A 17,858-nucleotide genomic window follows, 5' to 3' on the forward strand; every position below is an offset into this window, starting at 1 on the left:
ACGTGGACCTTCTTTTATGACAATTGACACTAGTGCTATGCTACCATAGAGTTTATGAACAACAGCTTACAGCCCGCACTAGTGATTATTAGTGCTACTAATATTTTAGATTGGCATTTGGCATTCGTCTATTTTAGTTTTGTTTAGCTAGCTAAAATTCGTAAGAATAATTTTTAATAATGGAAGCGACACAAAATGAAGTACTAAAAGAAAGTTCAAATGATGTTTCGCCGGAAAGTAATAAAGAAGTAAGTATTAAGTTATATTCACCTTGTTTTATAAATAGAAATAAAACAATATCAGGTGACGGTGGATTTTTAAAAAATCTACAGTGAAATTAGTATTTCTCTCTCCTTATATAGTTTATGCGGTTTTATATGTATATAGGATTCGTTGCTAGGGCGCTTTATACGTGTTGAGTTCATATATTTGAATTAATTTACCAATAGGTAACCTGTAAGGTATTGGCGTTATGCCAAATTTAAAATGTTTACGATATTTTCGTTCTGAAGCACGTTTTATTCTTTTATGGTTAACGAGAACCTGATGCCGCATATTATTGAATACTTTGTGTGATAATAATAACACTTTTTGATACAAATTGTTGCTATGGTTTTGTAAACAACTATATAATTTTGATAATACACAGTTGTCTTTACTTAACAAATATGAAATTAACACTTTACACTTCTAGTGGTAGAATCTTATTAGTTTTTAAATACCTTTCATATAATAAATGTTTAAAAAAAAATCAGTAAATTAAATATTATTTTTAATAATTTTACAGGAAAAACCACCTACACAAAAACCAGCCATTCAAGATCCACCAAAGAAATCAAAAAAAGATGATCGTTCCAAAAAAGATGATCGTTCCAAAAAAGATGACAAAAACGTTGAACAATTTATGAAATCACTTAACTCAGTACCAACTGTCGATGAAAAACTGTCATTGGTGTGTAAAAAATATGTACAAGCCACCGAAGACAATAAAAAATTACAATTCTACATCAAACAGTCAGATAAACGCTATGCATTGCTATCCAAAGAAAAGGAGCAATTGCAACTTGAATACAATAAAACAATATTAGTTAAATCTAAGTTGGAAAATCTGTGTCGAGAGTTGCAGAAACAGAATAAAGCTATTAAGGTATATTTTTAAATTTAATATAAATTCTTCTATGGAATTATTTCCATATCTGATAATACTAATAAATATTTTTCATATTTATTTTTGACCTAATTGAGCAGCGTCTGAACGAATATAGGTAAAACTTACATGACAAGCATGAATTTTATGTTCCTGAATAATTTAAAATGTACATTACTACTTTGAGTTATGGCAATTGATTGTAATATCTTAAATATTTAAAATTTTATTGTATAATTTATGTACCATAAAAATTAAGAAAATTACAAAATAACAGGATTTTATAAATACTTCTAATAATTCTTGCAGGAAGAATCTCTTCTCAAAATTCGAGAGGAAGAAGAGAGACGTAAGGAAACACAAACCAAGTTTCAGAACACCCTCTCTGAAATAACAACATTATTGCAACAAAACAATGAAAAAAATGCTAAATTGAGGGATGACAATATTAGTATGACGGAGAAGTTTAAAAGTGTTGTACAACAGTATCAGTTGAGGGAGCAACAGGTAATATTAGTCTTATTAATATCATGACTCTCACCAAATATGTCAGAAGGGTGATGTAGAACATTAACTTCATGTGCTTCTACAATTATAAGTGTCATGCACCTTATTGACTCGGCTAGTTGTATATTAAATATGTAATTGAAAAGTCCAATAAGACAAAGAGGAAAGAATGCTTTAGGTATATTTTATGACTTATCTAAGGCCTTTGATTGTATGCAACATGAATAATTAGTCAAAAAACTTTCAGATTATTCTAAATAAAAAGATTTTTTATACATGTCCTCCACATTGAAGAATTTTTTGGTCTATTTCTCTTTTTTATATAAATAAACTGCCTTTCAATTTCGAGGACACTTAGATTTAAAAGAGTCCAATATTTTAGGAGGTGACATTCAAGCACCATTTTCACAAATGCATGGCCGGCTAGTGTTCAATTAAATGTAAAGCTACAGCCTGTTCAGAAAGTAGATTTTATCTAGAATAACCAATAATAGGCAAGAAACTCTTGTATTAAACTATTTGCCTCATTTATCAATGTTTTTTTGACATGAGCTTTAAATTTTTTAATAGATTGGTCTATTAAAAAGAAAGTAACTGTGAAATCTTAATATTGAAACATACTGTGCCCTAAAAAGTGTATAAACTTTACGAAGTTGTATACTAGGTGTTATTAGTTTACCTTTCCTCCTCATGTCTATACAATGTGTATACTGCAGGCCTGAGTCTACATTGAAGCTTTGATTCTTAAGTGATTCCTAGAAATAAAAGTATTTCTAGGAATCACTTAAGAATCAAAGCAAAGTATCAGTTACATTTAGATCACTAATATTTAAAGATACCATCAGGAAAACAGTCAGCAAACATAACTATATAACAGATACCTTTAATATCAAAAGGAAGATCATTTATATATAATAAAAAATAAAAAAGGTCCGAGTATTGATCCTTTTGGAACACCATACTTAATACAGATCCAGAAGACTTTATCCCATTAAGTCACATGTTGAATTCTTTGATTTGAGCATGAGATCAAGACTTTCATATATAAAAATGAATTCTTATTTCTCTTGGTCACGCCATAACTTGAGAACGACTAGCAATTTCATCTATTTTTTTAAAGTTACCTCATATATTCTTGAAGGTTCATTTAGAAAATTCAGTAAAAGTGCGTAGTAAGCGTTTGTGCCATATAAGCAGTTAATAAGGGTTTTCTAATAGGGACTGTAAGCTAAATATTTATCGACTTAAACAAAAAACACTTTTTAGTTAATTTTCATAAAGAAGACCTGACAGAATTTACCAGATCACGTAGTTTTGCAAAACTTTTACTGGGATTTGCAGAAGCATTAAAATCTTCCTTGCACTATAATTTAATTCAATGAACAAATAGTCAAGAAAGATAAATTAAAATTGAATATAAAAAATTGGGAACACATTAAAATTAAGTCTTTTTACATACCTCTAAATATGCAGGTAGTAGCAGTTCGTAAATTATATATTATTAATTCATATATTAAAACAAAGTAAATAATGCACTAATTATTAGGACCACTATATAGCAAGCATCCTATGTTTTGGACAAGTATTTTGTCATTCTGGTCCAAATATCTGAACCATCAAAGTTTTTCTGTTTCCCAACACAGCAATTCCCTAAAACTTGTAAAAATATAAATATAGTATAAGTAGCTACAGTGTATTAATTATTGTAATTATTTTTAGGTGGACAAAATGGCTAAACAAATGACTTTAGAAACTCAATTGTCTGATGCGAAATTGCAAAAAGCCTCTCTAGAGCATCAAGCAGAAAGAGAACGTATTCTAGCCGAGATGGAACAGATGAAGGTGACTCTTGCACAGTACAGGGCGAAGATCATCGAACTACAGGGCACAGAGTCATCGTTGAAGGGTCAGCTGGCAATTTACATGGAGAAGTATGATGAGTTCCAGAATGCTTTGGTGAAGAGTAATCAAGTATTTGGTGGTTTTAAAGAACAAATGGAAAAGGTAAGAAGTTAGAGTATTTTTGTGGAAATTGGAGCTATTTTTATTTTCTAGTGAAGTTGTCTTTAAAAAAATAATTGTACACTATAGTGATCACATCTAATTTTCTTCAGCACCAGAGATTGTGACATAAATTCGTTCTTATGACATAAGCTACTAGTGTACATCAAAATACTCAGTTTGTTACAATTTCAGATGTCAAAAAAAATTCAAAAGCTTGAAAAAGAATCACTTTCATGGAAGAAACGTTGGGAGACCTCACAAACTGCTCTCCTGGATATGTGTGGAGAGAGGCAGGCTAGCGAGGAGCGAGCCGCCGCCTCAGCGAAACATCTCTTGCAGATGCAGAGCCTGTGTCGAACTCTACAGGTAATATTAACAACAGACAAATTATTTTGGCTCAAGTTTTAAGTCCCCATTATTGACATCATATCCATTTCCAGACTGAACAAAGTGTAGTATTATGTAAGAGATTAAATGCGCATTACTCCTATACGCCACATTGTCCGCAGGCGGAGCGCACGGTGCTGCTGGGCACGCTGAAGGAGCACAACATCGAGCGGCCCGCGCTGCCCGCGCCGCCGCCCGCGCCGCCCGCGCCCCCCGCGCCCGCCGCGCCCGCCAGCGACGCCAAGGTCTGCCCGCCCTCCTCTACTGCGATCTGACGTTAGAGTGTCAGGAGAACTCTTAGCCAATACATAAACTTGTAGTATAGCAAATCTTAGTTCATTATAGACTAGTAGGAATTATTTCTTTTGTTTTTATGAAATCTACTCCGAATCGGTGGTAGATTTTCATTTATTTCAACATTGCAGTATGACGATTCAAAAGTGCTTTTATGAGCTTACTTGAAAAAGAATATTATATTAAAAAATTTAATATTTTGATTTTTGATTTTGTGACAAATCTATGGCCTTCGATTGTATACAATATGAACGCTGGTCAAAAAACCAGACATTTAATATAAGGCTCTCAGTCTTCTGATTTTGTATATGAGCATTCAAAATCAAAATGTTAATACAAAAGGAGATCGAGAATCCACTCAATGCGAGGCCTTTCAGGGATATATTCTTGGTCCATTTCCCTTTCTCGATTATATAATTGACTTACCTTATCTAGTAGGTAAAAAACTTTACATAGTAAGGTTTTCTCATTAGAATTTTTAAATTATGAATTCGTTATATAAAATAAACGAATGTGAACAATGCTCATTCTAAATAGTATGTTGATTTATCTTCAGTTTTTTAGTCTTGTCAGGTATGAGGTGTCTTTTTCGGAACCAGCTATAGTTTTTTTTTATAAGATGGGATTTTTTCTCGGTTAGGTTATTGCTATAAAATTTTGAAAATATAAAACAAAAACTGATAATGTGGTTAGTTGGAAATTATCTCCCCATCTATCCGCGCCTATAGCCAAACCGAAAGTCAATTTTATATTCATGTCTTTTTTTCATTACCTTGTTTATCATTTATAATTAAAATTACGTAACTGTTATTTATTCTGAATTATGACGTGATATGATAGTAATAGTACCCTAAAATTCGTTTCTAATCAGACTAAATGTCATTATACAGTCAGATAACCTAACCTAAATATTCTGTTAAAACAATGTAGGAACACAAATCATCATTAAATAATTAAATTTATTGCTTTACCAGGTTGATGCAATGGCAGCGAATTGCGCACAACTAAGACAGAGTCTTGCACATCTACAAACTCAACTGAACGTCCTAACTAATAAAAATAACACTAAAGAAGAATCTCCAAAACCAGAGAAACCGAAAAAGTCAAAATCGAAAAAGAATAAGTCGGATAAACAAGCACAAAAAGCGATTCAAGAAAGTAGTAAAGCGAAAGAAGCGGAGAGTGAATCAAGTGTTAAGGATACGCCAAAGGAAATCTCACCTAGTGTTGAGGAAACTAAAGTTAAAAACGAACAAGACACAGACGAGAAAATAGATAGTAAAACAATGGAGAGTCTCATACAAGCAATCAACATGGCTAATATAAATATTTGCGATTTAGAAGTTGTTAGTGATGATGTTGATAAACCAAATGGTGACGTTAATGAAGCAAAGGCAGTATTAATAGAAGAAATAGTCGAACCACTAAACAATGAGCCGAGTAATAAGGTTGTTTCAAATGAAAACGAAACAAGTAGCGAAAATAAAGTTGTTACAACTGATGTTGAACCCAAAGAAGTCGTAGTTACGAATACTGAATCAATTCAAGAACCTGTTGATGTTGAAAAGGAAAAAAATGCTGAAGAAACACCAGTCAGTACATAAACCAAGGATTTAAGCGCATCCTATGTAAATAGACTTTTGTGACATATTTTTAATTAGTGCCAGATTGAATCGTAATGCGATATTGTTATAAATGACTAGGAATTTGTTAAACTTTATAAAAATGGGGTTTTCAGCAGTATTAGGACGAACAAACATATTCCTTATGTTTTGTTACGTTAAGAGAACAATTCAAATAAAGTTTATGAACTTGATCGCGTTTACTTAATTATTATTAACTGGAAATCCTATGGATGGTACAATATTAATTTTTAGAATAAAGTATTTTTCTAGTAAATAACTTCTTAGATATTCATAACTCACGTAATTTAAGTTACTTCGGTTAGATTATGTTGTTTATCGATGTATTCTCTATAGTGAGTGATCGAATAAAAAAATGTGCATCGTGAAAATAGGGAATCTGCTCTGACTAAACAATTTTTGTTTTTTTTTTTTGTTATTGATACATGGACCGGCAAATGGGTCACCTGATGGGATGTGGTCACCACCTATAAACATTGGTTCTGTAAGAAATATTATCCATTATTTACATCGTTAATGGGCTGCCAATTTTTCGAATGAGATGGTATGTCTTGTGCCTGTAGCTGATCTGGTTCAGTCACACTTCAAAGCGCAATATAACAATACTGAGTATTGCTGTTTGGCGGTAGAATATATGATGTGTCGGAGGTATATAACTACCTACCCAGATGGGCTTGTTCAAAGCCTACATCAAGTAATCTGTCAAGTCTTATGATAAAAATCATAGGAATACAATTTGTTAATTGTTGTCAAGTATTCTGAATTCTGTTGCAAAACATTAATGTTATATTCGTGAGAGGAATTCGGTAGCTAATCTACCCAAATCAGGTAGTCTAGATCAATAGATAGATAACAAAGGAAAGCGCAATACCTAGGTATGATCAGTGAAGGTTAAATTAGTTGTAAAATCTCATGGTAATAGTTGTATGGTGCTAAATAATGATTCTTCTATAAATCTCGCGTTACGATTTAAAAGATCGCAATCTAGGAATGTAATTGCCGAATGACTTTTTAACGTTGTTTTATAAATTAAAATAATCGTCGAAAAGTTTAAAGTAATGTTTTATATGTGGTATTTAATTATGACGACTGGTTGCTTTTTGTGTGATTTTTTATTTTTTTCATTCAGCGTGTCTAGTCAACAATGACGTTTAGTATATTTCGTGCTTCGTGCGTTCAGAAATGGTTTTATTGAAATAGTTTTAATATTAAATACACTGTTCATTGCCTAAATTGATAATGATTACAAGCGTACCATAATATGTCTGTGACATAGTAGCTCCTAAACGGATGAACTGATTTTGTTTTTTTTTTTTCATAGAGAAAATTGTTTTTTTTTTTTGTTAGTATATATGGGTCAAACTTTGTTAATTGATTTTGAAACCAGTTCCAAACAAGCGATTGAGCTAAAGCATACTCACCGGCAGCACTGTGATCACAGCAAATCTGCCTTTACTGCCGGTGACTGCTCAAAATCGAATCTTAAATTGTTACAATACAAGCGAGGGCCCTTACAAATACGTTTGCTTCCGCTGATAGTACTAAAATAATTTTAATTAATTTCAGAATTGAATATATCCAGTTCAAGTGACGTTCAATGATTTTTATTTGAGTGTTAACTACCCATTATCACCTTAAATGACAGCTATTTTTTTAAACAGATTCGTCCGTCGTTTTATCTAAGAAAACTACTTTGTCTATGATTTTTTGTATATACAAATATCTACTGTTTTTCGATTATGTACGCTTTGCATTTATCAAACGGAAACGTTATTGAAGATTGTAATGATTTTGACATAACGTTCAAGTTGTCTGATTAAATTTTTTTTAATATTATTCTGTTATTTTATTACACTAATACCTTTATAAATTTTGTCATTATATTATATATATTATGATTATGCCCTTCTCGATATCGACCGCGGGGCCCAACTGCGCCGGAGATACACAACACAACAATAAACAACTGACGTTGACTCTTGAATTAAAATGATTATTTATTATTTATTTAAAATCTCAACAATATTATAAAGTGAGTGTTTGTTTGTATGACCGATCATCATAAAGATTTACAAACAAGTCAGAATTAAAGATAAGAAGATTGCACCTAACACCCCCTCCTTACGTGCGTGCGATACGTGCGTGCGAACCACGTGTGGAAAACTAGTACGTGGCTTCGCACTACTAAGCAGTGTTTTTTTATTTTCCAAACACAATGACTATTGTATTGACCGTGATTATTGTGTTATGATTCAAAGGAAAGTTTTTACTGTATCTAAAGAAAAAGTAAATTATTTAAATATCGACTTTCGAATGAAAAGACATAGATGTACGAAAGATGTGATTATTAATTAGAAAATTGCACTGAAAAATGTCCACTGCACCGGCGAAGCAAATCCAACCACTAAGTAGTTATATAAACACCTGAATCTAAGCCGATCAGGAATTACAGAATGATTATCCAATCTCGATAAATAATTGAAGGGGCAAAGAGACAAGTTTTGCGGAGCCGCCAGACCGAAGAAAATTAATCACTATTGTATTCTATCTGGTTACGTCTAGGTGTCATCGATCCTTTTTCTCTCATTTTTTCAAACTAGGCTGCTAACTACTATTCTGTAAGAACTGGGCAATTCTACCAAGAAATTTTCAATTAATTGCAATCGAATCGAAACGCTATCGTTATCGATCCAGTTGCGGTTCGATCGAAGTTGGATCGTAATATTATCAGTATCGTATCATAACCGATATTATAAAGTAAAATTGAAATAGAATTTACTTGGTGGCAGAGCTTCCACCCACGCATCAGATATTCTACCAAAAACAGTATTTTTTTTTTACTAAAAACTAAGTATTGTTTTGTTCAGGTTTGAAGGGTGAGTGAGCCAGTAATCCTCTTACTTAGTAGTTATTGAAAACGATTTAAGGTGATACGCTGTGTTCAAGCGTGTATTATTTAAATGTTTTAATTATTATAGTTGAGGTCATCTACTTATAATGTTTTGTCATTTCAAAAGCTCCTTGTTCTTATATGTGGACTAGCTCACTCGTCTTTTAAACCGGAACACAACTATACTAAGTATTGCTGCGTGACGGTTTCCACAAAGCCTACCACCAAGTACCTAGTCCTTTTCTCCACATATCTCACATTTGAAAATGTAAAATTAACGTAAATATTATATTATTGGTCATGGAGCCAGGAGACCTTTAGTACAGGGCAAGTGTAGTTTGAGCTCGTGTCTCCCAGACACAATTCTAAATATAATTAAGACTCATTTTAACTTTAATGTCTGTTGGAAGGAATAAAAAAAATTATGATTATTATTAATATTGAATGTACCGATTGACAGAACACGGAGTCTTAAAATAAAATAGTTTATTCAATAAATAATTTGAATATAAACCAATGATAGTTTTTTTTCAATAATTTGTTGCAGAACAATCTTTATCCATTCTTTAAACAAATATAATTGTGTAGATATAGTAAAATACAAGATTTTTTCTTGGTTTTTTTTTTAACAATCTGATACCATTGATTCATTTATTAAGGATCTAACGTGCATTAGTCAATGGAGTAAATCATATCGTCTGAGATTTAATATCAGTAAAGCAAAGGTTCATTGGTAGCCAGGGTCTTGTTTCACGGATTTACTAGAAGAATTTACCATAATATAATAAGTGAAACAGCGTAAAATTTCATTGTTATCTGTGATAGCACCTTCTTGGGCACCTCAAATAATTGAGGTTATTAAAAAATATTCGCTGCCATGGGCTCACTTAGAAGGTTGAGTAACTTTCTACCCATTCCAACTAAAGTTATGCTAGCACAATCCCCCCTTCTACCTATTCTTGAATATGCTGACACTTGTTATGTTAACTTAAGTGAAGAGCAACTAAATCTACTTGAGTGGCTATAAAACCTATATAAGGTTCATATTTGGATTACGCAAATATGATCATGTCCCTGAATTTCATCAAAAACTCAAGTAGCTCCCTATTCGCCTTCGCAGGAATTTTCACATTTTTTTTTTCTATTTAATTATTATTTAATCGAGCGACTCCCTTTTATCGCAAAGAGTGATTCAAGCTCCTAAGGGAGATTCATAAGCGCGCTCTTCGCTCGGATGAAATTTTAATTTTCCCCTTCATTTATTGGTGAAGCTTCTCGACTTTGGAATACTCAATCATAAGCCGTTTTTTTAAAATAATATTTAAGACTTGTTTGTCTCGTTAATATTACTAAGAAATCGTTGTTGTTAGCTTTTTTTTTTTAATTTCTCTGGTTATTACAATACGTATATTGTATGGGTATATACTTATGTATTATAATGACATAGTTTTTAAGTATGTATTTATTTATTTATATTTATAGTTATGTGTATATTGTGTATTTTTATATAGTAAATGCAGTATATTATTTATTCGCAACTTAAAATAAATGTCCCAATTTTATTTTACAATCAGTCCTCTGTCCAACGGTTGCCTCTAAAATATCGATGCTTTAGCGACAAACCCGTCTGTTGCGCCTCATCAAACTTTTGTTAATTCGAATGTCAAGTATTGGTGTGCAATAAATAATAAATAAATAAATATTATGTTAAAGTTTGTTTACGTGTCGAAATTGTGATGTTTTTTATTTAATTAGAAATCTATTGTAAATGACACGCTGTAGTCCCGAGACCCCTGAACCTCCCTAAATATGAGTCTGTAGATTAAGCTCTAACCCCTTTCCTTAACAGAAATCAAAAAAGAAGAATAGTAGAAAGGTATCAACCCGATCTGATTCTATTCTATAGTTAACCTCATCCCATTTTCTTGGTACATCTATTTTTTATTTAAATCATTGCATCCGTTTCATTATGTCGCTAATATTTTGTAAATCAATAAGGATTGTACTCGCAATGTAACTTACGGAACATCCAGTTACTTAAACAGCCGCGTTCAATTGCCTAATAAAACTTTGCACGTGATACAATTGCAAACGGTTTCGTCGGCCGTGACGATTTATCTTTCATCGAATTATTTTTAACAACTTTATCAGACTTTAGTTGTAACAGCCCATAAATGTCCTACTGCTGGGCTAAGACCTCCTTTTTTTGAGGATAAGGCATTTAGCTCACCTACTTCACGACGCTGTTTCTGTGTGGGTTAGTGGATACACATAGCTGATTTCTCTAATGCCACATGCAGGTTCCCTCACGATGTGTTCCTTTACCGCCGAGCACGAGTTGAAATGTCAGTGTCGCTTGAGCGGTTTTGCACGTATTCTAACCACTGGACTATCACGGCTCATATTAAACTTTATATTACTCTTATTTAACTTTATATATTAATAACGTGCTTCTGTTACTCTGTTCGTGTTGATGTAGATGTTCGTTATTGGTAAAACCCTCATTGAAATAATTCGATTTTATGGAGAAATTGTTACAGTTGTTATAATTATATTAAATGGATGGCTCGGTCACGGAACTGCAGGCCAAACTGAAGGGAGTCCAGCCAACTGTGCAGGACATATTATAGGGCACAAGTGTGTCCACAAACACAGGTGCACTCTCTGTTTCCTCACAGTCAAAATCCAATGGGATGGCAAATCCGACACCGCCAGAAAGGGGTCAGGCGCAAGACCATCGACTTTGCGTGCTTTCCGAGGCATGGTAATGTACATTACCAACTTCCAAACTCAGAAACGAAACCCAAAAACCCTATATCGGCTCTACTTGGGGTAAGAAACCAGAATATCTGAACCTGCTTTTAGACGTGCTAAATGCAACAAAAATACAAAAAAAAAAACCAAGTGCGAGTCGGACCTACACATAAAGGGTTCCTTACCATTATCTATAAAACCGGCAAAACAATCATGTCTTTTGCATGGGAGCTCCACTTAAATATTTATTTCATTCTGTATTTCAAGCCTCTAACTATCGCAGTACATGAGATACTACCTGGTGATAGATGCACGGAAGGACAGCGGAGTCTTAGTAATAGCGTCCCGTTTTACCCTTTGGTTATGGAACACTAAAAACATGCGGTCCTAGGTCCGAAACAACTAAGCCTGCTAAGCCTAGTGAGCGACTTTTTTGTTATTAGACCATTATGTAATATATGGATGGATAATTGATGGTACCTACATTCTCTTAAATTAAAGATTTATTGGACCTGCGCATATGTTAGAATTTTATAACATTATTTGTAAATCTATAACTTTAAAATAGCAACAAACTCTTTCGTTTTCATAATTAGAATCTTTTTTATTGGAAGTATTTTGTGGTTGGCGTCCGGTTGACCAAAAAAACATCTTTCAATCAGTAAAATTTCCTACTGCTTGTTAAGGCTCAAACTTTATTAAAATAAGTATTCATACTGTGAATTTTATTCGATTGTGTATATATTTGAAAATGAATAATAATGCCCGCGGCAAATATCTTTAGTTCTCTAATGAATGGTTTAGTCGCACCATCGACCTAAATTTCTTTACTATATTTTTATATACCTATGTTTGTATCAAATATTTTGGCCTCTAGGCCAAGGTTTCTACTGAGTGTGCTACTTTCATGAGCTACTGAGTTTTGTATATTTAATGCCCAACTGATACAAATACAAAATAAAAACAGTTATTTTGCTAAAATGACAAAAAAGTCTATTACCCTGTTAGAAATATTTCTTAGTAAAAAGTGGTCAAAGTCAGAAATCCTTATTTAATATTGAAGCGGTACGCTTGCTTATTGATAGTCAAAAATCTACCACTGCTTTGGAAATAAGTACCTTGGACCTGAGACGAACCGGCGAACGAACTTTTTTTTTAATGTTAAAAATAAAAGATCGTTTTCATTTACTTGGTGTTAGGGCTTTATGCAAGCCCGACTGGTTAGGTACCGTCCACTCATTAGGTATTCTGCCACCAAACAGCTATAATAATCAGTATTGTTGTATTTCGGTTGGAAGGATGTGTGAGGCAGTGTAATTACAGGCACAAGGGACACACTTACCATCTTGGTAACCAAGGTTGGTGGCACATTGGCGATGTAGGGAATGGTTAATATCTTATAGCGCCAATGTCCATGGGCTAAATACTTAATATTAGGTGGCCCATTAGCACGTCCTGCTATCTAGTATATAAAAAAATCATACAATAACAAAATATATAGGTATATCGCTATTTAAAATAGCCAAAACGCGATCATCTCATTCCTAAGATGTGCAATCAACTAAGAAGTAATTAGTTCTATAATATCCATAAGTACACAAACCCACTTTAACAAGTCTTTTAAATTTTACAATTGAATATTTTTGAACGTTTTCTGTGATGAAAATTAAAGTAAAAATGTTTATGTCTAAATCACATTATCTTTAATTAGATATTAGAGTAGGGTCTATGTCGGGGATCTCTGGACTAATAATCATTACATCGTATAAATATTAACCTAACAAAATCAACTTACAAAATACTTCCTTCGTGTGATATATAAAAAAATAAAATAAAAATAAGTTACTAAGGATGTTACGTTTGTTAGAGATTTTTAGACGATGTGCCTTTTAAATGATAACACAACTTGGATATAAAAAGATAATCTCCAAGCCGTTTCAAATACTAATAAATACATTGTAAACAAAAACAGTTGAAAAACAAGAAGAATTCACGCTGAGTTTCTTTCGCCGGTTCTTCTCACGTCTGAGTTGTTTCATTTTGAACTGTTAGATTGATCTGTTATAATGTGGACCCAATAAACTTCCAAAGTAAACATAATATTTAACGAAGAAAAAATAGTCATAACAATCAAATCGGTCCTTTCTAAGATGAGCGCGTTCAACCATACAAACGCTTCAACTTTGTATTCAATCCATATTGGAGTCGAAGTGGCCCAGTAGCTAGAACACCTTTATCAACGATAGTAAATTTAACCAGTTTAACACCGCTGATATTAGTATTTTGGACTGACAAATGGGCCACCTGAAACTAAGTGGTCATCACAGGTATTGGTTGTGCAAGAAATTTCCGGCAACGCACCTGCAAGCATTTTGGTGTTGCAGATGTCCAGGAGTGGTCACTTACGTTCCATACGCAAATAAAACCTCATGTTATCAATGTGCCACCAACCTTAGGAACTAATAGGTTATGTTCCCTGTGCTTTTAGTTATAATAACTCACTCAATTAGTATACATCGTGAAAGTATAAAACGATTATTTTCAAATATTAATGGAATAGAAAGGTGAAGTCTCAGATGATTTTATTTATAATAATTTTACGAAGACACAAATACAATACCATAGACATCAAGAACATTGATTCCATAGCGCACGACCAACCTTTTCGATTCATTTTCACAGTCATGATACTTTTCACAACACGACATCATTCAATAATACTTTCAAATCGTTTGATAACAATTTTAAAATCTTTGTCGTAATATTGAATTTAATCAGAACAAAGAATGTAATGACTTCTTGCTTTTAGCTGTGTAAGATTACCTATTTTATATTGGAAGGTTATTTATATTTACATGTATTATATTATATGTATGTATATTTATGCCATTTTTGGCACACACAAACATGTGGCAGAATTTCATTCGAATTAGATAGAGATTTTCCTTCGCCGCCGAGCACGAGATGAATTATTACAAACACAAATTAAGCACGTGGATATTCAGTACTGCTTGCTCGGGATTGATGCACGCGTTTTAACCATTGGGCTATCTCGGGTCTTCTATATTCAGAATGAATTCGATGTCAATACAGAAATATCTACATCCAAAAATTAGGCTATTCTTTAAGATTTTGAAGCTGACGTGTTTTTTCAATTGTTTAATTAACATTTACGATTAAAATAAACGATAAAACGTATTCGTTATATTTATTGCATCACACATAAATAATTTCAATGGCCTATAATACGGCGGCGATATTTAAACTGATTGTAATTAATGAATTATTCTTATAACACAAAAGATAATTTAAAATAACTTTCATGAGCTTATTTCATAGTTCAATTACACTAATATCTTTTAATATACTGATAAGAAGTTTAATTTGCGAGACAAATTAATTTATTTTATTCTTTTTGTTTTTTTTTTTTTATTCATATTTAAGGTATTAAATAAATTATATCATATATAATAATTATATCAGGTTTAAAAATAATTGGTGTTTTAAAGTTACTTAATATCGATTTGACAAATCGAAGGATCTATGGTTTATTTCATTCGCAAGATGAGTAAAGCAAAATTAAAAACATAGACGTTGAATTGACGCAATATAATTGGTAGAAATCTATGACATTTACTATGGATTTGGGAAAAATTGTATACTTAATGCTATTGAATGTATACTTTAAATGGATATAAGTATGTTAGTGGAATATTGTCAATATACTGTCGGTACTACATAATAAAGAAGAGCTTTAAGAAAATCACACGGAATATGTAAATCTAAGTTCTTTTATCTTGACTTTTTTTTAGATTAAATATACCATCGCGTTATTCATTACGAAGGGATACAGGAAGATCAGCGCCGAAGAGTTTATTGTCAGGATTCGTTTTTATGATTCTGGAAATGCAAAATGATTACGTTATATTTTACAATAACAACGCTAAGTGAATCGTTAGTGGCAAAGTTACACTAACAATAATTGTGGCTCTAGTTTTTTTTTCTTATTTAAATTCGAAGTACGTATAAGTAAGCCAGTGTAGTAATAACGAAAAGAAACGTCCTTGAATTGTGTCCAAGATCCGGAATAAGTTTTTATTGCTTATATATCTAGGTAAAATATTAAAGTTGAGTTAGATAAGATTTCACAATTCATATAAAAAAATGTTGAATGATTTCACGAATGTTAATTTTTATGATTGTAATATAAAACAACTTCCGATTTTCCGCAATGTTTCAGATAAATTATTAACAAGGAAACCGGTATTTCCACGACACTAGAGTTAGATTATATATTCGTTGTTATGTTGTGTTTACCAATATACATAATAGAATACATGCTATGATACCTTTAGACCTTGATAGGTTTTTTATTTATTTCTATATCACTATAAACAGCTACAAAACAAGTTCGAATATGGCCTCTGTGTCTGAAATAGATAAATAAATATCTGTATTTCACACATCTGTGCCCTTCCCTAGGATCCACCCAATTATAATTTACAAGACTTCTTGTAAACCCGTGTTTAAATAGTGCTTTTTTTTAAACTAAGTATATAAAAGATAAAACTTTTAGTAGATACAAATAAATATACGTCTGTTTTTAATTAGGCAGGTAGACGAATAAACGCGCCTCTTGATGGTAATTGTTCGTCTTCGACCAAACACAATGACAGCCTTAAAATATAAGCGTCGTTAATAATCTGCCAACGGTATCGAAGACATTGTATCTCTTATATCTGTGAGCTGTAGTTCTACTGAAAGAAAATTTAGTCAATCGATTATAAATACGCATAATAAATAGAAAATACAATGTATTGCTGTTTGGCGGTAGAATAAGTTGCTAAGTATTAGTATATAGACTCAGAAACGTATGAAGCTATTCTGTGAGAAAAAAATCTAAGCTCCCAGATCACCATCGTGAAATATCAGAAAGTGATAAAACTGATAAAGCATTAGTAAATAAAAAAAGTAAAATTTAAAGGGTCGCATCACCTTTATAGCGTGTGCAAGTCGATTTTCAACATTTCAAGAGTAAAATACGAACTATTAATACAGAATATATCATATTGTATTATTCGATAATATAGAACATTCATATTTGTTATCACTTGTTATCATAATGATGAAATAGCTAATAAGTCTTGTAAGAATTGTTAATGTCGCAAAAGTGGCAAATTATAAGCAGTACAAGCATATCACCCATCGACTCGTCGCCTTTTGTATTCATGCAATAAAAAAAAACATTTTTTTTTTAATAAGTTTCATAAAACATTTAACTTTAAAGCGACGCAATTTTCGTGTGTATTTCTAATTACAATCGACTTGTGATATAATTTTTTACATTACAATGCACCCTTCATAGAATCCAAACTCTGGATCATGTGGAGCTGCTATTACCGCCACAGAATAGTTCACCTTAACCTAAAACAGTTAACCTTTGAATATTACTGTTCATTTCTCAGTAAATATCACTTCAAACACAATACACAAAAAAAAACACAATTGCTCTAAAGATTGAAATTGTTAGCAGATTAGTATCAAATACTTATAACTAATCGAGATAGCCCAGTGGGACGAAAATCTTTTCCGATGATTACGGGTTCAAGCCCAGGCCAGAACCACTGAATGCTGAATTTCGTGACCAGCGGTGAAGAACGCGATCTTAAATGTGTTGGATGAAACTCTTCCAAATGTGCAACTACAAATCCACTTAAGAGCAGCATCACAGACTAAGGACTGAAACGTCACCTTAAAAAAAGTAAAGCAGGCCGTAGCTCTGCGTTTACAGACTATTTCTAATACTTACTACTACGTACTACTAAAAGATAAAATAATTAATATGTATGGAATTGTCCCCGAATATTCATTAAAATATTTAACAACTATGTATGTTAATATCCCTTTTTTGTCGTATATTTTTTTTAATTTTTTCATGCCATTAATACTAAGTACTAGCAATAACAACTTATTACATAATCGATATAATATATATATTTGATATCATTAGCGAATTGACATTCGTAATTAAAAAAGTAATTGCAGATTTATCAATATAGTTATAATTCTATTGTAAAGTTTTCAGCGAAAGGATTGAAGTCTTAAGAAAAAATAAACGTGACGCAAAGAACAAAAGCAGCTCTATAGAATTATCTAACACTTTCAGCGTCCGCGGTCAATTCAACACTCTCTATAAATACTAATGCTCAAGTTCCGTCTGTACATTGCTCCA

The 17,858-nt window shown here is 32.2% G+C and overlaps 1 protein-coding gene across 1 annotated transcript; it reads left to right on the top strand.

Annotated features, from left to right (window-relative positions):
* Positions 1 to 58: 58 nt before the first annotated feature.
* Positions 59 to 6,155, top strand: LOC125071460 (gamma-taxilin). Its single transcript, XM_047681716.1, has 7 exons — positions 59 to 248; positions 788 to 1,147; positions 1,457 to 1,654; positions 3,374 to 3,658; positions 3,851 to 4,024; positions 4,168 to 4,290; positions 5,314 to 6,155. Exons 1-7 carry the CDS (start codon positions 180 to 182, stop codon positions 5,941 to 5,943), a joined length of 1,839 nt encoding a protein of 612 aa, XP_047537672.1. The 5' UTR covers positions 59 to 179; the 3' UTR covers positions 5,944 to 6,155.
* The last annotated feature ends 11,703 nt before the right edge of the window (positions 6,156 to 17,858 follow it).

This window comes from Vanessa atalanta, chromosome 19, assembly GCF_905147765.1.
Source record: "Vanessa atalanta chromosome 19, ilVanAtal1.2, whole genome shotgun sequence".
Classification (NCBI taxonomy): domain Eukaryota; kingdom Metazoa; phylum Arthropoda; class Insecta; order Lepidoptera; family Nymphalidae; genus Vanessa; species Vanessa atalanta.

Coding starts and splice junctions, on each gene's coding strand:
- LOC125071460 (XM_047681716.1), top strand. CDS start 180: ATGGAAGCGACACAAAATGAAGTACTAAAAGAAAGTTCAAATGATGTT. Junction 3,659..3,850: donor TTAAAGAACAAATGGAAAAG/GTAAGAAGTTAG, acceptor TTACAATTTCAG/ATGTCAAAAAAAATTCAAAA. Junction 4,025..4,167: donor GCCTGTGTCGAACTCTACAG/GTAATATTAACA, acceptor CATTGTCCGCAG/GCGGAGCGCACGGTGCTGCT.